This window comes from Thermobia domestica, chromosome 7, assembly GCF_964235325.1.
Source record: "Thermobia domestica chromosome 7, izTheDome1.hap1.1, whole genome shotgun sequence".
Classification (NCBI taxonomy): domain Eukaryota; kingdom Metazoa; phylum Arthropoda; class Insecta; order Zygentoma; family Lepismatidae; genus Thermobia; species Thermobia domestica.
In genome coordinates this window covers 252060554-252083009 of record NC_137460.1, presented here as the reverse complement: position 1 = coordinate 252083009, position 22456 = coordinate 252060554, and the positions used below count along the sequence as shown (strand labels likewise).

The following is a 22456-nucleotide window of genomic DNA, read 5'->3' as shown; positions in this document are numbered from 1 at the left end:
GCACTGGAAGTACAGATGTCCTATCCTGGTTTATAATGGTGAAGTCAGATCTGCCAAAAGCTTTTTTCATTTTTGTGCGAAAAGGGTATTCTTGGACTTTGCCTACCAGATCAAGATGGCGTCGGTGTAGCAGCTCAACGAAGCTTCAGATGCGAGTGTTTGCCCATCGAGTGACTATTACTTCGTTACTAAGCAACTTGAACTGAATCTTGTCACTAATTTAAATCAAAATTCAACTCTCACGGTTTATGAACCTTCCTCAGGAGTAAAAGTGAGGGAAACACGGGAGGACGCCGTTATCTCACTTCCAAAAAATATCTATGGCATCCCTTCAATTCCTGAAAAATTACAATGGTCAAAGATAGGCAGAAAGGGCAACGTGACTTCATGCGTCCTCATACCTCTTTAGATCCACTTTTACTCCTAATAGTACCATCTGGAACACTTTCCATATCAAAAACTTATTTTATTCTACTATTTTTCACTTACAGTACAATTTGTTTATAGATAAAATACATATACATACATATATATAGCTGTTGATATTTACATAAAAACTTGCTGATGATAGTATAATGAACCATTTATTATATTTACAATACATGGAGATAACTTTAGTATAAAATTAAAAGTAATTGTTCTTCGTCTTTTTTCTTTAGAAAAGAGGAGAATGTATTTCATTACAATCTTTTGAGTACTATGACCTTGAACTATGCATATTTATTGTCCTACACGACACTATTTTTTTTAGATTTGAAGCTTTTCGTTGTTCTTCGTATCTTTTGACTCTTCCGTTGGAACCGGCTCAAAAGTTCTTTTTCGTTTGGGCATGGACCAGTATTTTTGATCTTTTCCGAATACTTGAACATCAGCAAGAGTTTCAGGCAGTGTTTGACGTAAAGTTTCCGGAAGAAATGAAGCACAAACAGCTCCTAAAATGGCCAGTGCTCCCAAAATAGCATACGGATATCGTATGTCCACTGCTGAGCCCTGTGAAAATTATTGAAACAAATGAGTAAATGTGTGTCAATTTTATATTTGCATTTATTATACTTTATCTATTTTAACACATGTATACTCCTACTTATAATGCTCAGCTATTTAAATTTGCAATCATAATATGTCAATGATAGCTTTACAATTAAAACTGTTTTCCGATATATAGTATATACAGGGATTTATTTGTAGCCAGGGAAGCCTGGGAATTTCCCCCCTTCTAAGTTTTGACTTCCCTCTCTCTAGATTTAATTCAGTCTTCCCAGCCTGGGAAGACATTTTCCTCCTTTCTTAGGGTATACAATCTGTTTTAAAGTTCAATAATTCAAATTCATGATTTAGTTGCAATTCTTTATTTTTTCAGTATGTTTATTGTCGCGAGCTGTGTTGGTCTTGTTTATAGAATTGCTTCCCGAAGAAAAAAATCTTTCAACTGGCATCATTACTTATCATTCTTAATCTAAGTAGCACAGTAATAATAATAATAATAATAATAATAATAATAATAATAATAATAATAATAATAATAATAATAATAATAATAATAATAATAATAATAATAATAATAATAATAAAACGTTTTCAATAATCAATGAGCAGTCATAGCAGTTGTGAATTGGTATCTTCTTCGTTGACAAGCACGTTAAAAAGAACAAAAAGAAATGGATATTAGCCAAAATTTAAGAAAAAAAAAGCTCCTGACGATGAGGCAAGTAATTCCAGCACACAAAGTAAGAGGCTTTGAAGATAGTGCAACGTCCGAAATCACATTAGAGACATCTAATCAGAAAGATGAAAATGATTCGGGACCTAGTGTTAATAATGGTAAGGTTATTTCTAGCCCCAGTGGCTTGTTCTCTTCTATATGTGATCAAAAACAATTTGCGAGCTGGAAAATTAAACGACCCTGGCTAGGTGTCAAACAAAATACTAATGACATTCGCGTTGTGTATACTATATGTGCTTCCGTTCGTAAACTCGGTATTGATACAGTGCGTGAGTTTTCTTGGGGTTCTTCTGTTTCCTTCCACTTTCTTCATTCCACCATTTCGTTCATTTCTCATCATCACCGTCTCCTTTAGCCTAACCGGCATAAACGTGGGATGTAAAACTTGAAGATTTCATTTCATCATTCATACAAAAAGAAGAATAAATGTACAAAGTGTATGGTGCAACGATATTATTGCAAAAGCATCAAAGAAAAGTTTTTATAAAATCTTTGACTACGAAAAAATGTTCACATGTCAATATGTGAACAAAGAGATAGGGAAGAAATATAGGTTTCAATGGCAAATACAGAAGACAAGACAGCTACGATATTTAGGACTGCCTACGTTATTGTCCAAAATCTCTATCGTTTATGATGCTCCCACATCGCATTAAATTACAAGAAATAAATTTAATGGACCTCGGACAAGTTCTTTACTCGTATGTTACATGTCCAAATATTATTGACTTTTAGCTACAGAAATGAAGGCAAACTGACTGAGTACCTTGCGCGTTCCGTTGAACTCTTCGAGTTAATGGTGGATGAATCCTCCATTGTGTCTCATGTTCTCATTGTGTATATCCGTACTGTAGTTAATCACATATCTATCAATATAATTTTAGGATTATTTGAGTTACAGGCAATAACGGGCAGAGAGGTTTGTGATTCCGTGATTATGTGAACGTATGAATCTTTCTAAAACGATATTACGGGAAAGACTTATGGCAGTTTGTCTGAGAGCGCCACTAACATGCAAGGCGGAATAAATGATGCTATCTCTTTACTGCAGCAAGAATTTGACACCAATTTACTCGTGATCTACTACATGAGTCAGAAGATGGAACTGGTTGTTCACAACGTTGTTAATACGGTTTCAGATATGGTTCATTTTCAAAACTTTGTAGAGCTTACACGGTGTTTATTCAATGTCCCCGTAGAACACGAGAAATCGAATTAATATCAGAAGAACTAGGTATTCTCTTGTATAATATTACTAAAGTTTTTGATATACGGTGGTTAGGCTCTTCTTACCGTTCAGTAGAAGCATTGTGGAAGTCTTACCCTGCGCTAGTGGAACACTTTCGAGAAGATTCTACAAATTTGCAGAGAAATTTTGAGCAGCGTGCAATATTTTTGGGCCTGCAAAATTTCACTAAGTGGAATTTTGTTTATGAAATGTCCATGTTCCGAGATGTGCTGGAACCTATAGATGTCCTTAGCCTGTTTCTACAAGAAAGGTCAGCATCCCTTGTACTGTACAGGCAATAAGCAAAATTGAAACAATTGTACGTGCACTGGAAGCGTTGCAGGAAAAGGATGGCATGTTCATGGAAGAATTACAACGTCAGTTTGAAGTTATTGGTCAGTTTTGTGGAGTCCCACTCGCAAAACCCTTAGACAGTTCTCTTGAGAAGTAACAGCAAATAAGATTGCAATTCCGTCAGGGTCTAGTAGATAACATACGGTCTTGCTTTCCTAACGAAACGTTCAGTAGGATCGAGGTTTTGCTACAATCCAAGTGGCCAGAAGAATTGTCTGCAAGAATGTTATACGACGACAAAGAAGTAATGAAATTTAAAAAATAAATAAATAAATAAAATAAAATAAAATAAAATGTTCCTATGATAATACAGGCAAAATTCTGCAGCATTCCGAGGGAACCTCCTAATATTGGACGAAATCTACAAAATCTTAACATGAAATCATTGTTCTTCTTGTTTCTTCTGCATAGTGTGGGAGCATTGGCGTCATTTAGGGGGGGGCAGGAGGGGACAATTGCCCCCCCCCAAGAGTTTGAGGAATACATATACTTTAATAGATTGTGTACTAATATGCTAGTACAAAACGTGAAATTCTTATGTAAGTGGTGCTCTTGCCCCCCTCAAGCAAAGTGTAAAATGACGCCCCTGTGCGGGAGAGGCTTTTCCACTTTAAACTCACAGCACACTGACGCTAGAAATCTTTTATCTATAAAAACCCTCGAATCTACCAGACATTACGAGACTTCTTTCAATGCAGAAAAGTATGTCATCAATTGGATAAAAAGTGGACATCATGCTGCTACCGACAAATCAACTGGGAAAAAGACGGTATCCGATTTAAACCAATCTCCTATTGCTTCACTATTCTAAAGTGAGGTAAGGTGTGACAGTACTATTAATTCTACTGGTACTAAAACTTAGACATTTAGTACCGTCTTTCCCTTCTATCTAATAAAATTAGAGTCAAGTGTATGTGCACCTATCACTGTTCTGCAAAAAGTAAACTCTTAACTTTTGTAGTATTTATTGTTCGGGTGATGAATTTCGTCTTCAAATACCTAATTAGAGTGGTCTAAAGAATTACGTGTCATAACAAAACAGTTTTACGTAGGAGCGTGACACTTGTTATGACAAGTTATGCAAGTTGCAATGTAACTATAGGGCTTTTGCTGGATGCTGCACACTTGTCCTCAGCAGCAGTGTTGGGAAGTAACGTAACGCAAGTAACAAGTTACTTGTAACGCGTTACTTTTTAAGTAACGTTTCCTAGTAATGCGTTACATTTTTTCCAAAGTAACTGTAACGGTAACGCGTTACAAATTTTTAAGTAGGCTAATGTACCTAGTTTGCGTTACTTTTTTCGCGTTACATTTCGGATGAGTAACTACAATATATAAATATATATATATATATATATATATATATATATATATATATATATATATATATATATATATATTTGTTTGTTTGGAAACAAATGTTTCTTTCCTGTAAGTGAATTTCCCAAAATGAAACAATCGAGCATGAACTACGTATGTCAGTGACCGACAGTCACAGACACACTGAGAAACAGATAAGTTCGTAGTGCCACTTGCTGTTTTTTGAAGATGTGGACAGCCTTAGGGAAATCACGTGTACTGATTGCAAGCACCTGGAAGATTTTGTCGTAGATTTTGACAGCTCCAAATCAATACATTCAGTGAGTGAACTAGGAGTGAAATGATATCGATAGTCTATTTTACTTTCATTGCTGTTGTTTTTATAAAGATGGCGATCGAAAATATTTTACCGTTCGAACATTTGAAAGAATACTTTTTTCTTAAAAGCTGAGGATGATGGTGGACAGAATTTAAAAGCAAAGTGTCTGAAGTGTCCCGCCAGAAAATATTTATCAACAATTAGGGTGCCATAATTAATGATTTACAATAAGGGGTTAATATGAATAAACTGTGTTCTGATGAGCAGGCCTACTTTATTACTAGAAAATAGTTTGCTGATTGTATGTAATATTGGAGTTCTTTCAGATCAGTTTGCTTATCCTACAGTCCAGTTGATTATAGAGTAGTGTAATGTTTTTGTATATTCTTTATTTTTAATTTTACATAACAACATTGTTATTATATAATTAGTTTAGCAGAAATATTAATAAGCAACCATTTTTTCCAACGCATAGGGATGAGCATGAGTCAAGCTAAAACTCGACTCGACTCGAATTCAAATCGAGTTTCGAGTCAAGTCAATGATAATATCCTCAAGTCGAGTTCCGAGCCGATTCAGTTTCTCGCGTCGAGTTTCGAGTCCAGTCGAGTTTGATAAATGGGTCGTTCGTTTTAAGTCGTCTTGAAATCATGGCCTGATTACACTGAAAAACGAAAGCCATGAGAAATGTAAGCTAAACAGTACTTTTAGTGGAATACTTTTAGTGTTGCTCACGAGAGGGGACACTGCTCGCATCTCGTCTCGTCTCGATAGCGAGACCACAAGAGATTTTTTATAACAAGCTCAGTTCGGCTCGGCTCAACTGAGAAGATGGCTCGAGCCGGCTCACTTGGGGTGACGATCGGCTCGAGCTGACTTGGTAGAGATGAGCCATTTGCTCAGTTCGGCTCAACTGAGCCGAGGGCTGTAGCCGAGTCGGTTGGGTGAGCTGTTAGCTCGGCTCACTTCTCGGTTCGGGTTGATAGTGAATGAACTGTGAGCCGAGCTGCTCGAGTCCTTGACAATTCTAAACCCGGGGCGAGCAGTTTTGAAGATATTTGGCCAGTGACCTATAACTTTCAACATTGTTTGGCTCGAGCCCGAATACTCAACCTAGACCCTCAACCCAAATTCAGAAGCTCGTGAACAATGACCTTGACTCCTAGACTTCACGACAACCGAGGATAGCAATCAACTAGTTTTTTCAGTATTCAACTACAAACCGCCTTTCATTTTTATATATAGTGTTATAATAATAATAATAATAATAATAATAATAATAATAATAATAATAATAATAATAATAATAATAATAATAATAATAGCGGTAGTAATAGTAGTACGGAAAATTGAAGTCATATTTTTTCACATTTTTAAAGTTTTCAACCTAAAAGTAACGCGTTAGTAACGCGTTACTTTCGAAGTAAAGTAACAGTTACTTTTTGGGGGCAAGTAACGAGTTACTAACGCATTACATTTTTAGAGAAAGTAAAGTAACTTGTAACGCGTTGCATTTTTACAAGTAACTTACCCAACACTGCTCAGCAGTAGGACGAAAAGTAGCAAGGCAAGTAACGAATGTGATCTCATCTACTTAACCAAATTTTATCTAACGTCCCTACCAATTTTTATCATAATTTTTTTTAATGAAAAAATTATGAACTTGGGGACTCGCTATGAAACTAGTACCATAATTTCAAAGTAGATAGGTTTAAAAATAACGTTGTCCCAGCCTGACTTTATAGTTGTTCTGTTGTACGGAACACAATCTTTCATAAATATTCCCCCCTTCTACAAAATCCACAAATAAGTCACTGAGTATATATACTGGTGTGCAAAAGTTAAGGCCGAAATAGATAGGAAATATATATTGTGTACTTTTGTGGAAATGAATGAAAGCCCGGCAGCATGTTGCCAGAGGTCTTCCACCCGTGCAAGAGCAAGGCGATGCCACATGTGACGCCAGGGTGTCCGCAACACTGGATGGGTCTGATTCCTCACAGAGGCAGTTCAATTAAAGATACGAGATGATGTGCAACAGTCAGAAAGCTGTTAAGGTACATCATTGTAATGTTACTACAGCAAGTCTTAGGTGCATTTGGATGACTTCACACGCGTAAGAATCATAGGGGAAACTGGAAGAAGGACAAAGTGGACGAGTGGTGTGCAGGAGTTTTGTCTTGCCCGTTACACTATTTCACGTACATAAGGAGCATTCTGAAAGACAATACTTTGCGAAGGATAGGTGGGATAGATAATGGTGAACCATAGCAGCAGACCACCTCTACATTCAGCAACAGACGGGAAGAGACTGACATCAAACAGCAGGTGCAAGTGCAAACACCTTTTAACAGAACTTCAAGTTGACCAATCTGACGCTTTACAGTAGCACGTTCATGGTATGGGATAGCCTCTGTGCCGGATGGCCCTTATATTGTGTTCCATTGACAGCCGCACATCGATGGCAGTGTTTAGAGTGATGCTAAGGACATCACGGCTGGTCCGAGGAGAAGTGGACTGCGGTGACTTAGTGGTAGAGCGTTCATCTCTGGTGCATGGGGTCCTTGCTTCTATTCCAGCTCACTCCAAGTGAGCTTTGTTGTGGACAGATACCGTGTGCGTGGGTTTTCTTGGGGTTTTCCTGTTTCCTCCTACTTTCTTTATTCCACCATTTCATTCATTTATCATCATCACCGTCTCCCTTAGCCTAGGCGGCTTAACCGTGGGATATGAAACTTAAATATTTCCTCTCATTTTGGTAGGAGTGTGGCTGCGTTCTGTACTCACATAGAGTAAATATTATTATAAGAGGTTTCATCTGCTCTTACCGCTGAAACTAAATGATGTAACAGAATACGTGCCCACGCAAGGCACTTAGGAACCAGAAACTACTGAACAGAATAGCGAAAGGATTATTTTGTGATCGTTTTCGTAAGTGGAGACTGTAAATTTGTAGCTTGGATTTTTAACATATATAATTGATATTTTGTTAATTTTTTGTGTTATCGTGTTTCATTTCATTTTATTTTATTTTCATTCATAAATCATACATGAAGCACGAAGGAAGACGAGCGTTTGAATAATTCCGGCTCGTATCGCATCAATCATATATATACTGTATGGCATTTCATTGTTTTAAAATGTCTAATACTAACAAACGTCTTGTTTGTGATATACCAAAACAATGGAGATTATTCAAGTTTCTTACAGACAACGAAATGTAAGAGGTTTTCAGTTCGACATTTTATATATGGAAAGTCTAATACTGCTTGTAGACGATCCAAGAAAGCTTGAACTGTTCAAGACCATCCGAGACTATTTGATGAAAAAGACGTCAGCATTTACGTCATTTTTGTCTTGAATTCAATAGTTTAATTCAGGAGGTTTCGTTTTGGTCCTGTTCTAAACAATCCAATTCAAGAGCGTTCAATTGCCAATCAGCGCTCGAATTGAGTGCAGGAAAATACAAAACAAGTAAGATGGCGAAGTGAGACAGAGCGGCTGTTGTTGAATAAATATATTTTTATTTTCTTTCGCATAATTATCTGATGTTCAAATTGTGCTTAATAATAAAGAAAAACCAATATCTGGGCTGGAATATATTGTTAGTATTTTTGTTGATAATATACACGATTTATGTAGTTACAGTGCTTGCTTGCCCATAACTATTGTTAAATTTTGAGGCAATGATAGGTATAAGTATTAATTTGAGAATTTAATATACCAGAATATCGGGTGTATCGAAAGAAGAGTTCATCAGATAAAAAAAATATATATATGACTTTTCTTGCTTTAATGAGACGTTTTGTACTCTTATTACTCTGGCATAATAAAAAAAAAAAATTCGTACAGATTAATATGTTCGTAAACTGAAGTACCCTGGAAATTATTACATGTTATCCTCTTATAAAATATGCAATTATTTTATTACGGAATTCACATGCAGTATTTCAGAAGTTATTTCTTAAGGTAAGAATTGCTTTCATACGGCAGGTTAATTTTACGAGAACTTTTCCGTAAGGTACAAATGCGCATCCAGACTATGCCACATGTACGCAAGTGAAAAAATAAAAAAAAAACACTAAAATCGACAATGCTATTTAACAGTGTCAGGACAGAAACATAGGTAGAAAGGGGCCCACGCGAGACTACGTCCGTCTTGAGCAGGCGCGTCATCAACAGAGGTTAAAGTGCATTGTCGCGCGTGCCAAGTGCAGGAAACACAAGAATAAGAATATAGCAACAAACCCTTGACATCGTATTCACTCATTTGAACTCAACTATAGCCCTTGTAATGATTTGATGCTGGTAACATTAAACTTCTAAACATAAAATACTTGTTTCCTACATTATACATGCATGTTCCGACAGTGGAAATTATTATCCCAAATAATCCTCTTTCATACGCACTCACATATTTTAACAGTAAAATTACTATTTGTTTGACGGATTATTCTTAACCAGTACCAAATATGGGATAGGTTTGTAAAGGAAATCTGATTCAGATTTGGGCGGTAAGTCCAGTGGCTGAAAAAATATAATATTATTCCTTGGTTTGGTTTCCTACGTTTTCAGCCTTTTTCTTTAAACAGACTTCGATGTCATAGCATAAATAACATCAAAAGGTAGTCATTGCCTCGTGATACAATTTTGGGAAACAGTTATTTTTTTTTTCTTTTTGAGTGTGTTTCTGCTATCAGTACGCCATTTGAAGAATGAGATTTTTCAAAGCTTGATACAGGGATTGTATATCTAAGCAGCACTTTAGTCTTTTAACTTAAGCTAACCTAACCCGCATTTAATGTAAAAGAGGCAAAATATTTAGTGAAAATTCGAAAAATTAATTGACCTGTTTTCTAACTGGTTTAATATACTGGTAATCTATTAAATGTCAAATGCCTGCAGGAGGTTAGGAAAGGTATGCTAATATTATAGCTATTCATGCGCAGGTCTGAACTAAATCAGTACGGAGTTCCGCTTTCATTTGTTTTCATAGTTTAAATTACTTGTTTTGGACTGCCACCTATCAAAAAGTATATAAAACATGAATCAATACCTCTATAATCTAACAGACAAATTCTGACCAAAGCATATATTAACTAATAAATAATAGCGTTACAGTTTCGACAAATTAACTTTGCCTTCATCAGACACAGACTCATTGTATTCACCTCTATAATCGTGTAAAAGTTGTTTCAAGACCATTCGAGAATCTTGTTCAGGTGTCTTGAACAATAAACTTTTGAACGTATAAATTGGAGGTATTGAATGGTTTTGTTCATTCTTTCTTGGTTCGTCTACATACAGCATAAGAGGCAAAACTCGAATTCTTCAAACAAGAATCGAAATTAAATTGCGGTTTCTTAATTTAGACACTAAAGTTAGGTTTTCCTTAACGTGTAAATAATAACGGTTCCTTGCAAATTGTTGTAGATTGGACACTGCCGCAGAGTAGTCTTTCATGAAAATGATATTTTTATAACATATGAGTGAGTATATTTGCAAAAAGACTCTTTAAGATATTCATTTCCACTGGTGGAGCGTTTGTGCACAATGTAGAAAGCAAGTATTTTGTGCTTACATGTGTAATAGCATTAGCGAAAAACCATTACAAGGGCTACATTAGGGTAAATTCACTGAGATTATGTTACGATTGTGGATGCTGTTAAAGTTTAAGTACACCACATTTGGCAAAGCTACAAGTAAAATTCAATACTTTGCATGGAAAGGCATGTTTATGAAGAACAAATTTCAGCAGGCGGAAAAATTAGATACTAAGTAATACAGTTGTGTTTTATGTTTACAAGAGTAGAGTTACTAGTGTGAAATCATTACAAAACCTTTACGATCGTCAAAATAAGTGACAGAAGTGTGCCTAAACTTGACCTCCACGCGACTGGTGTAGCACATTTCTATTGGTGAAATATTTACGCATATTTTATGTTTACAAATATGGAGTTACTAGTGTGAAATCATTACAAATGGTTCCTGCACTATTGTTGATATTGCAAATTCCCTGCGTCTAGGACGCGCCTGCTCCCTCGCAACGTGCACCCACACATGCCAGTTCTGGTTACCAGAGTTTTTAACCGTTATGGACATGTCCACAAATAGTGTATGGATATGGCAGTGAAACGACAGTACAAAAACACGCACCATGCTAAGTATCCAATAAAAAGCACGAATGTAGAAAAAGAAAGTGGGAGGAAACGGGAGAACCCTGAGAAAACCCCTCACTCGGTGTTTGTTCACATCAAAGTCCACTTGGTGCAAAACTAAAATCGTACCAGAGATCCAATGCATGAAAGATGAGCGCTGTACTATTGAGCCATCGTGGCTGCATCCTACTTTTGTACTTGTGTAACGGTGCGAATTGAAGTGTATAATGTGAAGTTAAAAGTTACATAAAAGTTACAAACTTTTTATTGCTTTAAATTCTACCCTGATACATTTTATAGTGCATGCTCAAATAATTGCGTACAGATTGGTAATATGCGGAAAACACGCCCAGATTTATACTAAGGATAATAACTGTATCTAGTCTGGTTCAGGGCGAAGCAAAGCTGGAGGGAATGCGTCTACAGGGATCAGAAGTGAAGGGACAGTGGGCATATACAAAATATTGCTTATGTGGAAATACGCAGCAATCTGTGACAGATGATCGCTACAAACATCAATTGTATTCTCACTGTGCACATTTTTGTTTTCAGATAATTACCATTTCTTGCAACAGTATTCAACATTTCGGAAATTCTAATAAATTTTCAAGTAGTTATAAGATGGCACTCGGCATGCTACTTGGTGGAAATACTAGCAATGCTTCCGTAAGTTTAACCGTATCCTAAAGACGAGTACCGCTTTTCTACGTTGTGCAGGTATACGTAACCAAGGAAACTTAATAACTTACACGCTCTTCGTTCATGTAAGTCATTCATTTTGACTATAAAATTGTCATTTTTTAAAACCGTTATCTCTTAAAACTGCACATTCATTCCAAACTAACAATACTTGAAGAACAAATTTGCTGTCAGGCTGAAACCGGGTGTGTTGCTCTTCGAAAGGACTAGCAAGGAATTGTTGAGTGGGATGGACTTAACGTAGCATTTCGGCACCGACGCTGTATGGGACACCGTCATGCAGTTTAACGTAAAGTTCAAACATGAGAGCTCACCAAGAATGGAACCTTGGATCTGCACTTACAAGGAGGGTGTCCGAAATGTAAATCTGATTTCAAAAATGTTTATGCAGATCGTTAGGAGGCTCATAGAATAAAGATCGGCACAACAAATTTCGGCGGAACTCCATATTAGGGTGGGGCAGTGCCCCATTTGCGATTTTCGGCTTCGTAGTAAAAATTGGACTTTTGTTTTGAAAATTGACTTCTTCTTGTCGACAATCGTTGTCATTCGTCTTCAATTGCGTAAAGATACTTCAATCGTGGGTCGGGGACCAGTGTGTGTTGGAGGGTCCCCCTCTAAATGTGATACATGTTGGCCCTTCATTTTGACAATTTGAATTCAAATATGTCATTAAAAGTACTTTGTGTAGCACATGTGCGGCACAGTTCTCTACCTAGTTTCTGGGATGCTGAATCACAAGTTGAAAGAGAACTGAAGAGCTTGAAATAGGAGTTTGATAGAATCCATGCATACTTTATAGATTGTATCTTTTACAGAAATGATAATAGTGGAAAAAATGTTCCGCGCAAAGACGTTTGCAGGACCAGCTACATTTCAGGAGTGTTATATCTGGCATTCATTGCATATGATAGTGTCGTTTAAGCAAAATGAGAAACTCGCTTGATTAACACATTCTAGCGGCCTCGCATCTACATATCTGGATTTATCCCAACTATATTTGAACATATGTTATCTTGGTAATGATAGTTGTTCATAAACAAGCGATAGCAATTTTATAATGTTGTTACGTTGGTAAAGTTGTATATCACTTTGGTGTAAAATTATGAAATTGTAATTTTCCGTACAAAATGCTTCCATATTCTAAAGCCCCAAACATCCCATGGTTGTACAGCCCAAGTTGTCCCTGGTGGAATCTCTTTGTTACATAGCGTTTTGTCGTCCGAAATGTGTTGCTGCATCTCTTCCTTGTTAATAAATGAGCATGAGTGAGCAAGACACTTTTGTCCCATATGTTAGCAACCAAAACGTCATGGATCCACTCCTCAAAATGCAGCTTACCCATCTTTCCAGATTTTGATGCGGAAAGCTTAACATCTGGGGACTGGAATAAAGTTTTCTTGCTCTGTGGTTCAAATTGTCCTGTCGGTTCTTGCAGTACAGCATATAATGGCCCTACTAATTTTCCATTGGCAGACATAAGGTGCATTATTGTACAGCTATGAGATATGGCGTTCTTGAATTGTGTAGAAGCTTCTACTTTTTTGACCTTGTATAGCTAACATACGATTATAGTGCAGTTCCATGGCAAAAACACTTTGATCGAAATTGTACGTATTGACTACATCGAATTCTGGTAACGTATCCCTGACTTCTAGCTGGAAAGATATGGCCGAAATTTCTATTTGTTCTAATTTTCAACGTGGGCTCGCGACACGAATTTTGTTATTTCTTGCGACGCAATGTTTCCGTTTAAAACGGGCGGACCAATTCTTGGAACCCTTAAAGTTTTCAAGATTAATTTCTTTCGCTTTTTCAATTGCCCATTTCCGAAGATCCGTGTCATGTACAGGCATGAAATCTCTATTGGCTTCAATGAACTTTGCATACACAAAATTGGAAACAGGTGAACATTTGTCATTGCGTGTTCCTTGATTATCAATTTGAGCTTCAAACCGGTAAAGTTGCGACACATGTTTTACTTTTTTTAAATTTAGTTTGTACACTTGAAAATTTTCTTCTACCTCCAGTACTTGATTTAGATTTCCAAAAATCGATGACTTTTTTCTTCTACTGTATTGGTACTGCATCATTTTAGGGATGTCATCTTCTACAACTTCGCATTAAGGATCGTCTACGGCTATGGACATGGTTAAGCATTTATCGATGTAGAGTTCTGCTCTTTTCAGCAACAAAAGTGGGATCTTTCATACCAAATTCTAAAATATCAATGAAAGATGATGCCAATTCTTATTCCTTTTCTGTAATAATTGTTGCTACATATTTTTCAGCAGGAAATACAGATTGTAAAAGTGAAATGATATTCACATGATTTACTATGATTCTTCACGTGTTCAAAACGTGTCAAATTTGCTAACACATATGTAAACACATTGAAGCTAAATGCCAGCGAAAACACAATTCATAACGCGCCATAAATCTCTTGCTTTTAATAACAGATATCCAACAAGTGAACTAGAACAAAAAGAGTTAAATGAAACTATTGAAATAGTTGGAATCATCGAGACAAAAGGAGAACAAACCAATGAAATGGTAATGTAGGTAGCATAGGCAGCTGTAATAATAACAAAAAGTGAAGATATACAAAAATCCTATAGAGTGTCCACATCAAGAAGAGACAAGCCCAAAATAATTATAGCTAAACTTTCTTCTAAGGTAATTAGGGACAATTGGAGCTAAGATAATTAGGTAGAAGTTTCGAAAAAAAAAAAGTTTGCTAGCATCAGAGGTCAAACCTGAGTTCCCGAACAATCAAGTTTTGTTAATGAACAATTAACACCAAATAATCGACGAGTGCTATGCGAAGCAAAACAATTTGCCAGGAACAACGGTTTCTGATTGGTTTGAGTGCGTGATGGCAATGTGCTTCTAAGGAAAGACGAAACAACCCGAGTGAAACATATTAAAAACCTGAAAGATATACAAAACATGCAAAACTAAGTGGCTCAACAGGATTGTCCACTTAACTCAAAATGGAACAGATAATTGATGAAATTTTCTTATATCAAAATATAGACACTAACATATGTAATGATATAGACTCTTTGAATGAATTATTTAGTGATAAAACAGGGATTGCGATTACTCAATTGAATATTAGAAGCGTTAGAAAAAAATTAGATGAATTTTTAATATTGTTACAAACGATAGACCTATATGAATCCTCAATAACTGTAGTAAACTCTTAAAAAAATGTATAAAGGGAAGATTAGTTAATTTTCTGGAACAAAACAAATTATTTTCTTCAAATCAGTATGGATTTCGAAAAGGTAAAAGTACATCAGATGCGGTATACAATTTAAAAGAGATTGTTTGTAAAAATGTTGAGAAAGCTGGAAAAGTAATTGCAGTTTTCCTAGACCTAGCTAAAGCATTCGACACTATATCACACAAAATTCTCTTAAATAAACTAGAAAAATGTGGAATAGGGGGTATATCGCTATATTGGTTTAGCAGTTATTTAAAAGACAGAAAACAGGCCGTCCAAGTAGGTAATTTTCAAAGCAATTATTCATATGTAAAACAAGGAGTCCCACAAGGAACTGTATTACGTCCAATGTTATTTTTAATTTACATAAATGATTTATGTAATTTAAAAATGGACAGACATATACAATCATTTGCTGATGACACCTCTCTTATATTTACTGGTAAAACATGGACAGATGTATTCAAGAAAACTGAAGCAGAACGAAGAAAGTAAAATAATGGCTTGAAAATCATCAGTTTGTATTAAATGCTGAATAAACCAGGTATATAACATTTTCGCCAAATTCAACACGCCAGCCGGAAAAAAAGTCACTAAAATTGCATTATTATGAAAATACTGATAAATGTAACTGTAGTTCTCTTATTAATGAAAATAAAGTAAAATACTTAGGTATATTTATTGATAAGCATCTAAAATTGTGCCACGTTACACATATCGGCACAATACTAAGAAAATTATTATATAAATGTGTTCAATTATAAAACATTGTAAACATAAAAATATTACGTACTGTATATTATGCTCTTGTAAATAGTGTACTTACATATGGCATATTAATTTGGGGTGCTGCTTACCCTACTCATTTAAAACCTTTGAATGTTCAGCAAAATAATATTTAAGAATATATTTTTAAAAAGGATTTGACAGTAAACTAGGTAGGCTCCATGATCAATTTTCAGTTACCACTTTCAAAATTATATTTCCAGACGGTATTAATAATGTTAAAAAGAATAGAAACAAATGGGACGTAACCAGAAACGTGACGAACAAAAATTTAGAAATTAAAGCAACGAGTAAATTTACAACTCAATGTCAAACATATTACAGAGCTCCGAAAATCTATAATGAACTCCCACTGCGAATCAAAGAGGAAAGTAATTTCAAAGTATATAAAAGTTTGCTTTTACAGTGAATAAAAGAATCAAAAGGTATTTAAAAACTATCGTTAGCTAAAAGTGAGAATTATAAACCTCGTATGTTACGGTAAGAAAATAAATAAATAAAACACGAGAATCAGGCTCACACACAAGCATTTGCTTATGTAAGCCACTTTCTGTTTTTTATTATCATAATTCTTTGCGTAAGAAATACAAAAATGTAGAAATAAGTGCATTGAATTAATCTGCTCGACACCGGAAGATAGACATGATTTCTGGAAGTCGAAGTCCTGTCATCTCTGAATATCGGGTATGTTAAACTCTATAAATAAAGGGAATCTAGGAAGTTCGATTTCTTTTGGAAAAGTTATAGCACTTACAAGTAGGAAATTTGACTTGTTAATTTCTGTGGCAGTTATTTTTTCATTATACTTTTATTTTATTCCACTAATATTTTGTATATTGTTATTATTATTATTTGGTATGTTTATGTAATTTTATGTATATTCATTAATATGTTGGATACTTCAAATATATTACATTTTCTTCTTTCTCTAAATAAATAAATAAATAAATTTAATTTTTTTTAACATATATTATCCCTTCCCAGCCTACATCCACATTACCAAAATCCTGGCGCTGCCTATGCAATCAATCATCTTTTATGAAAAGCAACAAGTAGGTTGTTCTTTCTTACCAAATACACGATGTAAGGTCCTACAATTCCGAAGACGCTTGAGACGAGAGCACCAAAGGATGCTCCTGTTTGCCTCACACATGTCGGGTAAATTTCCATAGCTTGGAGGTAGACCACGAAGAATGTGACGGTGATGCAGAACTTCACAAATACTGCTAACGTTGAGCATAGCCATTCTAGCTCTTCCTCTAGAAAACAAAATGAAGAAAGATTACATTTAACTAAAATAATTTTTCTGAAACATACTTTTTATCTTCCCGTTACTTATTTAACCTTAGAAATGTTATAATACCTGTACATGTCATCTAAGTTTGGTCGGAAAAGTATGTGCATAAAATTGATTAAAAGTGCAAGGAAAGTAAATACCAAAACAGGGTCCGTTTGGATGCCAAGATGTAACTCCAAAATAGAACATTTTCAGAAGAGAACTTTGAAGTTCAATATTTCATCAAAATCTCATATTTATGTGATAATTGCAATCAAGAACATAAAGTTTCTTGCATAATGTTGATAGTGAATAAGTCTATTTATGCGATATACATGAGATTTTCAAGTTGAAAGTTCTGTCCTCTAAAATTTTAACTTTCGGTTTACTCCACTTGGTATTCAAGCAGTCTATATAACAAAATTCACTATACTTATGTTGATCGTATGAATATTTTGGTTTCAAGTGCTGATTAGCAGATAATCAATGAAAAAACAGAAAATAAAGCTACTTACGGCGTTGTATTATAATAAGCACAATGCATGAGAGAGTTACAATGAAGAAGAAGGTGACTTGACTCCAGCGTCTGCCCAGTCTCTCACAGATCCATGATCCCAGCAGATACGCAGGCAGTTCCACACACGACAGGAAGAAGAAGTTTAAGAATGGGTTTCCAGACATGTTGCTGACATTCAGAACCAATGTATAGTACGACAAAGAGTTCACTATCCTGTTAAAGAAGTAACGTGGGTATTATTATTTCGAAACAATAATTCTTAGTTTCTTAATGAACTCCTGTTTATTCTGGTGTTGCATTCTTGACCCTAACATATGTGCCACATTGCTAGGTAGAGTTTTGCAATTATTGAGCTATTGTTATTTTTCTGTTGTTGAAGCCACCAAAGTTTAGTAGTATGGTAAAAAAAAATATTCTAAGTTCTTAAAGCAGGAAAAGGTAGTGGAGAAAGTAGTAGTAGAGGGAAATTTAGATTTTCAGTTATTCAAGGGGGCAGACTACTAAAACTGATACAAAAGTTAACCATTTTTCTTCTGTCCGTTTTTCGTAAGTGAAAAGAGATAATGAAATGTAACTTACCACAACAATATATAATGTTATTCCACACCCGAAAATATGAATCTAAAAAATTTTCAGTGTTGCCATCCATAGAAATTGCAGTGTGACCAGAATATGAAATACCCAAAAATTTAGGTTAAGGCAGCGACTAGAAAAATGAACTCAACGATAATTGATGACTTATCATGTTTTCTTAGTTCCTTGTTAACTACTTTTTAAATAATGTTTATTTTTATTTTGTAGTGTTTATTTTGTAAGAGATGATTCGGTAAGGAGCAAACGCGTTTGCGAGGGTGGTATTGCAAAGAAAGGAAAGTTTCTTAGTTTTATCAATTGCTAATAATGACAAGTTATCCTTATGATTGAAAGTTATGTCTTTTCTCTTGTCTGTGTAAGGATATCAGCTAAATGGACGCTGGAAACTTGACTCAATATCTCATACGTGTATCAATCAGGTCAAGATCTACCATCGTGACACACTTGATAGAAGTCGGATGAGTTCACTCATTATTCTTTTTCAATTACGAGAATATCATTAACTCCAAAACTCAGCTTTGATGGATGGCGAGTGGGAAATCAAGATCTGCACTAGAAAATATTCAGCATACTAAGAAAGTCAAAGTTTACAAGTATGCTAAATCTGATTAAGATCGTGTGAGTTTAGGACTATTATTGGTGGATAGCATGCATACTCTAACATAAAAATAGACAGCAACGTACAAAGGGACAAGTGCATTGAAATAGTTTCATTGTCATCCAGGCTTATTACTATAGTACCCTCCGGCGTGGATGAAAATACGCTTAACTTCACAAGAAAGGTGACTACGCTTTCATTGTTATGAGGTATTCATATTAAAATTATGATTTATAAACAGCAAGTACAACAACATGTGAAAGGTAGTAGAGGGAAATTAACTAGACCCTATACTAAAAGTACCATCTGGTCATTTCCTAATTAAACTGAGAAGATATTTTTGAAAAATGATTAACTCTAGATTCGAATTTCGGACCTACCGATCGGAAAGCAAAAATATAAAGCATTAGCTTATAATTCATTAATTTTGACATAATGTATGCATAATGTAAAATTTATATCATAAACTTTACATCACAAAATAGAATGGGCAGATGCATTGACTAAATATTTATTTATTTTACTCTTACCAACAAGTGTTCAAGAGTAGAGTTCTGATGGCGAGCGTTTTGCTTGAAAACAAACTTGCTATTCCATACGTTTTCTCCTTTCGCTTCCTCAGCTGATTCAGAGTCTCCATGTAGTTGGAGGGAAGTTTGGTATTGTTCACTCGGGCGATGTCTGAAAGAACTGCAGCTGCTCTCTGCACTCTTCCAGTTGCAGCCAGCCATCGTGGAGATTCAGGGATCAGTCTGGAAACAATTTACGATTTATTGAACAGTGTTAATAGTATTCAAGTTTTACCTTACAATCAGACAGTTCGCTGTTTAGTAAGTTGCCAGCTTCCACCAGACATTCAACAATAAATAAGTATGAATCAAGAGTGAATAAAATCGATATACTTTCTAATGCAAGGAAATATAATCATTATTGCATTTAAATTTTGCCTTATGAATAATGGACCAGGTCTAACGCTCACAATGTGGTCTTATGGGGAATTTTTAATAATTAATATTTTTCTGACCAGAATATGCACTTCTTTATTAAATTAAAATAAGTCGCAACAGTTTTAATAACGTACCGTTATCTGCATCAGACGTTAATTGGCATATATACGTATGTTCACATTAATGTAGGTAATACAAACATCATAATATTAAATTATTGAGCTACAATTCTAATTGTTGCCTTTTATATAATTTTATTCTTTTATATATAATTTTATTCCTGTGCCAATAGTGCGGGCACACATTCACACCACTCTAGTGTCAACTATATTATCATGAGGGCACTAATTTCAGCAGGCGTTCCTTCTATACGCGAACCATTGGGATGCAGTCGTGCAAAGGATAAGCTGCCAGATGGTATGACCGTAATACCGTGGAAGGAAGGAAAAGCACTTCTATGGAATTTTACTTGTTCCGGTACCTTCGCCCTATCAAATCTACATTCTTCTTCAGCACAAGTTCGAGCTCCTCCGTGGCTAAGCGGTTAGCGTACGCGCCTTTGGCGTGGGAGATCCGGGTTCGATTCCCGGCGGGAGCTCATGTGGTTCGGATTCCACGTTAATCAATAGGTCCACGTCTCATATAGCCTCGCTGCTGAACGGGACGTTAAACTCAAAATCAACTCAACTCAACTCAACTCTTCTTCAGCACAAGCTGGCAACGTGTCTGCTCGCCGTGAAACAGAGAAACGCAAGAAGTACAACAATTTACTTGACAAATATCATTTTGTCACTATAGCTATCGAATCAGGAGGGTTCTGGAGTCCCAAGGATCTTAACTTTATAAAAGAAATCGGACACCGCGTTTATTTATCGTCAGGAGACGCTAGAGCAACCTCTTTTCTACTGCAACCCATCAGTATGGCAGTGCAAAGAGTGAACGTTGCATCAGTTTTGGGAACGCTACCCTCTGGTAAGAAACTGGAGGAGATATTTTTTCTGTAATCATCTCGGCGAAAGTTTGAAAGTGTGGTTGCAAAGCTTATCACAATAATGTATATCATTTGATAATTATATTCTCCATAAACAGCACGTTACAGTCAGTTTAGTTCAGACCGGTTCAGACTGTTCAGTTGGATTATACACTGATGAAGACTGATGAAGTGATCTGCTGGATGAGTGAAACAACTGTTTGTGTCAAAATGGTGGATAAGTTGCTTTATAATATCGTTTTAAGTCAAGCGATTTCTCCATGTGGGAATTATCCTGGAGAATTATATTGAATTAAACACAGTCTGAACAGGACTGCTCTATTTCTGTGAATAACATTAACTGGACAAAGTAATGATCATAATAGCAATATTGTATATCCAATGTATATAGATTACATATGTCAATAAATTTATTAAATATATAACAATAAGGTATTGTTATAATTTACTGTTTCATTTTGAAATTTTATAACTTTTCATTATAAATCACTATTACTATTAACATTTTCCTCTTTTTCTTCTTCTTCTTCTTCCCAAATATCTCTTAAATTTGACGTTTTCTCTTCATTCTATGTTCTATAATGTAATTTTTCTTATCCATGAAATTTTATTCGTCAATTCTTTCATCTTAGTTCATTTGTGGATTGCATGCCGGTTATCACAGAAATTCCTTAGTAGCTGGTAAATGAAAAAACAAAAATCAACGTAAAAAATGTAATGATATATTCAAAAGTTAATGAAGTGGTCATGACAATCAATCAAGGGATAGTACCTGTAACTTACAAACTATGTGAGACAGAAAAAGTAATTCCAATTTAATGCCTAAAGGAAGTGATTTGTTCGACGATCATGGTAGCGGTTCATAAAATCGGCAACAAGGCACAAAACAGATAGGAAATGGAGAGTTAAATGTGTAAAAATCCGTTACTGATCCTAATTTCCTCTAATTAATTTTCGCAGGAAACAAATTTGGTCAAACAAATCGCTGAACAAAAGGCTCTCTTTGGCAGAAGAATTCCTGGTCTGCCAAAGATAATCTATTGTTCACATGTGCCATTATTTGGTAGTGTAAGGCATTCAGCGAAACAGGAAAACAGAATATAAAGGACCAGTTAGTTTTCATATATAAATTCTGATAGTAGATCAGCTTCTTATTAGGATCAAACTCTATAGCCTGGAAACCTTCTTGAAAAGTGAAATGCAATTTACCTCTTACAATCTAACAATACAATATACTGGTTTCCTATTGTGGTTCTTAAGTGTTAGCAGGTAAGCCTAATATTTGAAATAATAAATATATCAGAAAACTTACCTATAGAGAAGAAAGAATCCTGCAGCAGGCAAAGAGGTTACAAGAACAAATATAATCCAATTTCGAAGACCCCAGGCGACGAACGGCAACAAACAGATACCAAGCGTCCACCCAAGACATTGCCACATGCAGATACTAGAGCGTTGTCCACTGTCAGTCATTTCTAGACCTAGAGAAAATACAAATAACAAAATTAAAATTAATACTTTGAGTTTCAGGACCAAAATCCTTATACCTCAGTCAGTTGTAATGGTTTCTACTCACAACATATTAAGTTCGGCACTCATCAAGTAAGTAGCATCAAAAATGTTAGAAAAATTTAAAGAATACAATATTCTTACACTTTTTAAGTCTTTTGTTTTCAACACGTTGAACGCCACGGTGAATTTTGTGATATTTCCCACC

General features: G+C 35.4%; 1 protein-coding gene across 2 annotated transcripts in view; it reads right to left on the bottom strand.

The window, feature by feature from the left end:
- Positions 1-519: 519 nt before the first annotated feature.
- Positions 520-22456, bottom strand: part of LOC145690813 (carcinine transporter-like) — a 76490-nt gene continuing 54553 nt past the window's right edge. Inside the window, exons 6-10 of one of the 2 annotated variants that reach the window (XM_081766113.1) lie at positions 22052-22220; positions 19332-19553; positions 17608-17822; positions 16888-17075; positions 520-990 (exon numbers count right to left, since the gene is read on the bottom strand). In XM_081766113.1, coding sequence (XP_081622239.1) covers positions 748-990; positions 16888-17075; positions 17608-17822; positions 19332-19553; positions 22052-22220 — 1037 coding nt within the window. In that variant the 3' untranslated portion in view covers positions 520-747. The remainder of the gene's footprint in view (positions 991-16887; positions 17076-17607; positions 17823-19331; positions 19554-22051; positions 22221-22456) is intronic. The other variant, XM_081766114.1, reaches the window with a different exon arrangement.